The 8,866-nt window shown below is 33.1% G+C and overlaps 1 protein-coding gene across 1 annotated transcript; it reads right to left on the bottom strand.

Moving 5' to 3' along the window:
* Positions 1–5,906: 5,906 nt before the first annotated feature.
* Positions 5,907–6,249, bottom strand: LOC120172272 (heat shock 70 kDa protein 10, mitochondrial-like). Its single transcript, XM_039179768.1, has one exon. The coding sequence runs from the start codon at positions 6,234–6,236 to the stop codon at positions 5,907–5,909; it is 330 nt and encodes a 109-aa protein (XP_039035699.1). The 5' UTR covers positions 6,237–6,249.
* Positions 6,250–8,866: the final 2,617 nt, after the last annotated feature.

Raw genomic sequence — 8,866 nt, 5'->3', positions numbered from 1 at the left:
TTTCTTATACTAGCATTTTTTAAAGATTTGAGTGATCCTGTGAAAACCATCATCCATGGCTTCTATCTCTCTATTCAGTTTATCATTTTCACTACTCCAATGACAAACTTGAGCTTCATACCCTAATAAATCTTCTTCCTCCTGGATACCCCAACTGATATCCTTACATTTGAACCTAACATGACAATCAATTACCAAACTGGGTCACTTTTCCATCTCAAACACCAATATTTCATGATCCAAAAGATTATGGACTCGATGCTTGAAAGCAGTACGATTCTCAATGGAATGTCCTTGGGCTCTGACATGATATTCACAACGAACATTGACGTCATACCAATTTGGGTAGGGTGGTTACCAAGGTTTCATATAATATGGGGCCACATCCCAAGCTTCTTATCATACAACTCCTTATATGATAAAGGGATATGATCAAAATGAGAGCCACCTCCTAGCTTGGATTGAACTGGAGTCTTCAGATTTACTTCTACTAACGCTGAGAGTATACTCTCAGATACCCACATTCTAATTGTATGGCTTCTTTTCATCTTTCTGAACTTTTATAGTTGTCACAATTTCCTTCATGTCTCCATACCACTTGTTGATGCGAATAGTGATTATGCATGATTTCTCATATTGGCTAGGATTAGCTTGCTCTAAAGTAGTCCCTTATGCATTTGACAATGCGAGATTGTTTTCATTGAGCTCTTTCTTTTTTCTTGCAGAAGTATCTTTTTCTTTGGCTAAAGCAGCTATTATATCCCTCATTTTGGGCATTTTCTCTCTTATGTCTCTTATTTTCTTTTTCTCCTCGCCAGACATACGATCTTTGGGTGGATAGCCCTCCACTATTCTTGGAGTTTCCTCAAGAGGCCATTCCATAGCTATGTTATAGTTTACTTGACCGTAAAACACTTTGTCCATCATGAAAACCTTTTACTCTGAAGACCACTCACAAATCAACACCTTGATTATGTCATGATCATGCAATACAAAAAAAACACGTTAATACAAAATAACAAGAATTACTGTAAAAGAAATCAAAATAAATTAATAAGCTAATACAAAACCTGAATGCAAATGCGAATTCAAATGCACAAGGTATTAATTCCAAAAGTGACCACTATAGAACAACCTTCATCAGACAATAAGTGCTCCTTACACTATGTTGACAAGCTTCATTTTCTTAAATTGCTCAATCTAGGATTTTCTCAAGATTTGATACTGTCTTCGTAATCGTTGTTAGACTTCTCAAAGTGATGATCCGCCTATTTTCATCTTAATTCACCTATTGTAATTGTTGGATCTCTAGACCTCCATTTCTGTGCGATTTTCCAAAAAGAAATCGGTGTTGATATCTCATGAAGGATCTTCTCATTCTTCACTCAACTAGCATATGACTATCTGGTACCATCTTGATCTTTGTTCATTTAACATGAGTCTTCGATCGACTTTAAGCTCTTCTCTCGTCGATCAACTTTGTTTGTAAGTTGTCTCCCTTACGGAGTTGACTATCTAGTTATGGAACTCTTATGTCGATATAAAAGTCTTTTGATTTGATAAATCACTTATGAATTAACACCTTGTTTGGTTATAATGTGAAAATGCAAACATAAGGCAGATAAAAATAAGATAAAACAAAATAAATTGTTAGACTTAACCAAAAAGAAAATGAAATATTTAAGAAATGAAAATATCCTACCCAACATGGTATCTACCCTGACATGCTTTTATAACAGTTCTACCCAGACATTTTTTTTACCCCCGTGCTTTGTTCAACGTATAAATCCTAACCTCATTTTTCTAGTTCATAATCTTCGTATGGAAATATAAAACCTAACTGCATACTCTTCTAGTTCTCATGCTTTTTGCAAAATAAATAAATAAATTTGATAAGAAGGTTAGATTGAGTTTTCCCTTTATGACTTTTGAAGAACAGCGAATAGAAATTCAATATGAAATGAGAAGAGTTTCGGTATTACTAACAGGGTCCTCGAATTATCCTTTGTTGGTGCCCCTTGGGCCTGCCAGACCCTTGATCCTCACCCATTATAGGCTTAAACGAGTCGAGTTCAATTCGAGAGGATGCATTTCCCCAAGTCCATGTGAGGAAACTCAATGTTTCGCTCGTAAACACAAGGCATATGTACTCTAGAGGTTACTTGCTAAAGCCCATGAGGAGAAAAATAATTTTTTCACTTAAGCGTAGCGCTCACCCCTACCTAACGGGATACAACACAGTTAGAAGTCTCTAAATACTCAAATATTTATAGTGCGAGTGGGGGAACTCACAATCCTTCGCCTCGATCCAAAAACAAACGACTAAAACAAAGTTAAAAAAATCTGAAACATGTAAATCACACATTAGTACAACCAATAAATAAAAGATGCACAATGCAATGCAAACAAAACATGAGGATAAAATTTAAATATCATTAAAATTTACCATTTTCCGAAAAAAAGATGGCGTATAATCGATTACGGCCTGGCTCTCTAATATCCCCAGCAAAGTCGTCAAGCTGTCGGAACGATCCTTATTTTTTTGTGGCTATGGCGGGGAGCGATCCAAGTTAATGTTGGAAAAATTTTGTTTTAAAATAAATGTAAAAATAAGTAAATTTGGAGTCGACGTCAACCTTTGAGCTAGGTAGGTCGAATACCTAAAAATATCTTTTAAAATAATTTTAAAAGATAAAAAATAATCTACGTTTAACCAGAAATTCTTTTTGAAAAGGAATGGGGAGTTGATTATGTGTGGGGAATGATTAGCACCCCCACAATGCTCGAACTCGGTACATATGCGATTATACGTCATCTAAACATTGAAATTGGTAAATTTGAATATACATTTAAATTATGATCCTGTTTTAGAAAAAAATATAAGGGTTGTTATTTTGCACGAACAATTCTCGAAATACCTTCATTGTCAGTTAAGGGGGAATTTCCATGGATTCCCCATACAAATTAATATTATCCAAATACATATATTAATTATATTAAAAAACAAATTCATTCGAATATAAAATGTATTATATTTTTGAACAATTCTTGGAAAAACACTCATCGTCAGTTAAGGCACACTTCTATAAATTCCTCGAGTAAAATACTATTTGAAAATATTACAAATTGCAAGAAATTAACAAATATGTAAATAATGGATCAAGATAATAAAGAATAGTTATTTTAGGTATTAAACTACACAATCAACAATAAATAAAGGCAACCATTGTGAATATTTTACAATCTGAGCACTACAATCATAAATAAACCAGCTTCAATCATTCAGGACTAAAATGGAAATTATTAAAATAAGACACTCGAATTAAAATAATCATAAAGATAAAATACTAATCAGAAAATGACTAAAATGAAAAAAATAAAAACAATAGCCAAATCATAATCAATCGATGACTAAAATGAAATTGTATCTAAATTATAATAAAATAATAAACAGAACCCAAACAGTGGATAAAATGAATAAAAATAAAAACCAATGACAAATTTCAAATAAACCACAATAACAATAGAGACTAAATTAAAACAAGCACAAATTAAAGCACAAAATCATAGAAAAAATAAACAAAATGGAAAAACATGCATAAAGTAGAGGGACCTAGAAGAAAATACAACAAAACGTTAGTATTGAGAAATAAAAAGGGAAAATCACCAAATCAACCCTTAAATATTTAAAAAAAATTAAATAGTCATTACATATGACCAAAATGCAAAACACTCATAAAATTACATGGACCAAACAGAAATTAAACCAAATATATATAACATTCATAAAAAATGGACAAATTACAAAAACGATCACTACAGCGGACTACTTTGCAAAAACACGCCTAACTTAGGAGGACCTAAGTGCAATTTCCCCTAAAGTTTTATATAAATATCATATTTTTTCCATTTTTATTTTTTCATTTTTTCATTTATTTAAAATCTAGAGAGAGAGGGTCTCTTTCTCTCTAGAAAATCGGTCTTCGCTGGTGGATTACCCTCACCGGCCGTCGTTCCGTCCGCCGTCGGTCACCGCGTCGTCGCCATCACCGATTGCTGTTGGGCACCAAATTTTACCATGAGGGTCGCCTTGAACTCCCCGTCACCAATCTTGGCTCCGTTTTGCCGAGAGATGTGATGTTTGTCACAAAAATGCCAAAAATCGTTCGGTTTCTTTTACTCTGATCTGACGTCGTCCGCTGCTGGATCGTCTTCGTTCCAAAGTATGTGGTTCTTCTCACCAATGTGTGCCTCCTCACTGCTCGGATTGTCAAAAGTAACCTCCAATCGCCAGAAACGAACAAAGGTTGAAGGTAAGGGTGAGACTTTCTCTCTTTTTCTGTTTCGTTTTAGTATTGGCTTTATTCGATTTTGTAGGATAGGAAAGAAAAAAATACTACTTGTTATTTCGAAATAGAGAAAAAAATAGAAATCTTTGAACCTTGTTTTTTTTTGTTTTATTGCTTTTTTTGTCTTTTAAAATCAAAAAGGGGAAGGCTTTTACAATATTTCATTCGAATTTGGTCCTCCCCTCCCGATTTTTTCTTTCGAAAGAATTCCCCCTCTTACATTGATTTCGAATGAATCCTCTCCCCTTTTACATTGTTTTTCAACTCTTAAATAAAAAAGCTATTGAATTGGGTTGTTGGATGCTTGCTGGCAGAGGCTGTGGTGGAGTGATGGAGTGGTGGAGTGGAGAAGTATGGTCACGGGATGGCTATGGCAGGCGTAGCAGCACAGTGATGGCAGTGCATGGTGAGCACAGTGACCATGGCAGAGGGATAGGGTTGACAGTGGGTGACCAAACCTGGTAGGGTCCTAGGCTTTGGGTTAACTAGGTTGAATTTGGGTTGTTTTTTGTTTGGCCAGATCGAGCCTATTGTAATTCGGGGCCCAATTTTTGGTTTGTATCCTACAGACAAAAATAATAATAATAGATAATATTAAATAATAATGATAATAATAATAAAATAAAAACGGGTCTCCGGACTAAAACGGGTGTTAACAGGCAATACAGGGGTGTTAATCCTTCCCTGACTGTAATCGACTCCTGAATCCGACAAATTTTTGGTAAATCGTAGATCAAGACAACGGTAAGTTATGGTATTCGATTAACCAAATTAAAATAATTGATGGCGACTCCATCACATCAATTCAAGTCGAAACCCGATTCTAGGACCACCCAAAGGACGGTTATGACACTAATTTATACCAATAAAAAATGGAGGGGAACTGAAACCACAAGAAACTAGCTAATCCCCCACCGAGCAACACATACCCAACCACCAGAGTGACCGGCCCCGAGAAAAAAAAGCTCACGAGAAAAATAAGGAGCCACGAACAGCCACGAAGAAGAACCCAAACAAACGAGCAATTCATCAGCTAACTCAAACAGTACTCCAACCAGCAACACTGGACCAAGAGGCCAACTTTAGCAACGCAAGGTAAAAGCAACAGCGTCACTTCACCATTACGAGTTAGCTTAAGTAATGGATTCTCCTATGCTCCCCAACTTAAGTGTTTCATTTTCTAGCTTCTATTGCGTTTTCATGTCATGTTTTGAGTTTTAGCTTGTGTCACCTGTACCAATATTTTCGGAGCTTTTGTTTAGCTTGGATTTTTTGCTTAGATATTTCGTTTATAAAATTTAACGTACATGAAATGAATTTTTTAGCAATTACCTTTTTAGCATAGAGGTAGTGCATTTTCCTCGTAAGCAAAAGGTTATGAGTTTGATCAATAATCACCAAGGTCTTATTAAATAATTTTTTAATAAATTTTTCTAAAAGTAAAAATAAATTATGTAATTCATTTTTATATATCATAGAGATGTATTATATATATAATATCCTATTTTTGTAACTCTCAATACTTGATTTAGATACTACAATCGAATCTCGGAGATGTTAGCATGTTGAGTCAGCAACAATGGTGCCCGTGCTACTTCTTCTCTTTTGGTTGAAGGCAACAACAGATGGTGTAGTCCGTGCACCCTCCGAGTTCTCAATAACCTTGGGATTCTTTCCTTCCATGACAACAACACAGGAGTTGGTTGTCCCCAAATCATTACCAATAACATCATTTCCTGCAGGTTTTGCACTAAAAGCTCTTGAAAAACTTGTCCAATTAATTCCGGCTGAGCTGTTGCCACTGCTAGTAAGGCATCTGTAAGCAGAGAGAGGTACAGAGATGGCGTCGCGGTGTCGAAATGACCAAAGCAAAGCTGCCATAGCCATGGCTGTAACTTGGACGGAGAGCAGAGGAGGATCGATTTAAAGTTCTTTGTGAAGGTAACAGCAGTACATACTCAGGATCTTTAGCTCTGATACCATGTGAGAAAGGGGCCATGAATGACACAGTGAGCATGAAGAAGAGATGAGCAGCAAGTAAGAAAGTATAACACTTGTATATTGAATGTGTAAAGAACTGTGTATGGAATATAAACTTCTGTTGTTTATATACAGCTCCTAATGTCTAATATAAGCCTAACAAACTTCACAACTAATACTAACAACCCTAACTTTACTAACAACTTCAAGAAGCTCCTAACTACTTTACTAACAACATCATGCAAGCTAAGCATGCATACACAGTACATACGCAGTAGCACGGGCACCATTGTTGCTGACTCAACATGCTAACAGGAGATCACATAAATGAGAATTCATAAAATCATTATATTTTTCAAGAATTATAAATAATTATCAATTGATAAACTCACAAGTAAATAATAAAAAATCATATATTTATAAAACAATGCATGCCAAATAAAACTTTAATCTTACCTCATAATATTCTTATGATTGTTCAATTTCTCACTTTCAAACTTATTATTACTCAATTACAACGTTTCTAGACTACTCTCTTGTTTTAGAGAGGTTCACTAACCTTTTCTTTTTAATGGTATCGATATCAACTCTTGCGTATCGTAATTGTGTTGAAATAGTCATCATGATTTATAATGTACATTGTTACAGTGAGTTTGAGACCATCATGATTCATTCCATAATCATTGTTGTTCAAAATTAATGTTTTAATAGTCATCAAATAATGAATATTTTAAAATTGAATTCCATTCTTTCGAATTGTGGCAACTTTTTAATGCTTTGTTTGAATGCATTACAAAATAAGTTATATTTTTTTAATATTAAAGTATAGCGTTATTATTTTCATGTTCAATTTGGAATAGTTAGAATATGAGTAATGGATATTTGGTTCGGTTTTGGAAAAACATAGAATAATATTAAAGATTCATGCGATCATTATTTAATTCATTAGTATGTATTTTAACTTTGACTTTGGTTCTAATTTAGGAATGTTATTATCGTAATTTGTGATTATTTGGTTTTAGTTTCATGTATCGAGTTTTAGATTAATTTGGTGAATTAATGATTAAGAAATTCTTGAGAAACAGTCAAATATTTATGTTTTAGTTTCTAATAACATCTTTTAGATAATCTTATTATGGGTTACTTCGGAAATCATGACGTGATTAGAAAATTCAGTTTTGATTTTTTAACTTTTATGGATTATTGAATATAAATTTGGTATTGATATATTCGATTCAGTTTGATTAAAGATTTAATTGACTAGCATGTACTTTGACATTGACTTTTGATTAAATGTTGATTGTTTTGAATTCAGTTAGTCTTTGGTAATTTATGAAGTTATGAATTGATTGCATGTTCAAGGAATTCTTCAGAAACAATCAAAGACTTGAGTTTTTGATTTCTGATAGCACCATTTAGATAACCTTATTCTGGGTTATTTTAGATATTGCAGTGCAAACAGAAATTTCAGATTTGATCTTTGATTGTTATAGAAATACTAAATTTGAATACTAATTTTGAGGCGACTTAATAAGTCATTAAAGTGACCTTTGTTATGGAAAATATTTGATTTTCAAAATATAAAGGTATGTACATATAACTTAGGATATGTTAGTATAAATCGGCCCAATGAAAGATTAATAGTTGAAATAACCGCATGTAAAACTTTGGTAATAAGCATGTGATAATTATTCAACTTAACATGTGAGTAATAAATCGACTCAAATGAAGATTTTTGCTTGGCATGTTCTTATTATCAGTGTTTGGTTACCACATCAGATGTCACTTAAGGTGAATATTTTCTCTAAAGATGAAATATTAATTGAGTATACGATATATTGAGATAAGGTTTAAATTTATTCAAATTTATTATTATTTTGTTTATCTTCAATTTATTGAAAGATAAATTACGATAAATTGATTGATTGACAATATTTCTATGATTTTAATTATATTTTTAATGTAATATATGTATATATTCAATTCGACTTTTCAATTTTGATTGTTGGTTAATAGAATATATATATATATATATATATATATATTGAACTATATTTTGATATAACAATTTAAGGTAAAATGTGTTTGGACTTCAATAGAATTCATTCAATGTTTTTAAAATTTTCAAAAATAATTCAAAGTCCATTTAACTTGGAATTGAGCACAAAATGTTTTCTTGAACAAGAAGTAACGATATTGTTCTTACAGTATCAATACTTCATGAACATTATCGATATTGTTCATATGGTATCGATAGAAAAGGTAAGGGAAGCATCGATACTCACAAGGTAGTACTGATACTACCAACACTGCTCAAATTCCAGAATCCAAAAATGGTATCGATACCCAAAGGGGTACCGATACTACTTTACATAGTAGTATCGATACCATAGGCTTAGTATCGATACCGTCAGACCCAACGACTAGTAATGGCTAGTTTTATTTAAAAATAAAAAAGGTAGTACCGATAATCTCTACATGAGTAACGATATCTTCTGTACTGAGCTGTTTTAGTTTTGCAGAGAAAAACATCCCCA

Source organism: Hibiscus syriacus, unplaced genomic scaffold (assembly GCF_006381635.1).
Source record: "Hibiscus syriacus cultivar Baekdansim isolate YM2019G1 unplaced genomic scaffold, ASM638163v2 tig00111848_pilon, whole genome shotgun sequence".
NCBI classification, from domain to species: domain Eukaryota; kingdom Viridiplantae; phylum Streptophyta; class Magnoliopsida; order Malvales; family Malvaceae; genus Hibiscus; species Hibiscus syriacus.
Note: the sequence above shows the minus strand (reverse complement) of the source record. Positions and strands in the feature narration are given on the sequence as shown.

Coding starts and splice junctions, on each gene's coding strand:
- LOC120172272 (XM_039179768.1), bottom strand. CDS start 6,236: ATGGCTATGGCAGCTTTGCTTTGGTCATTTCGACACCGCGACGCCATC.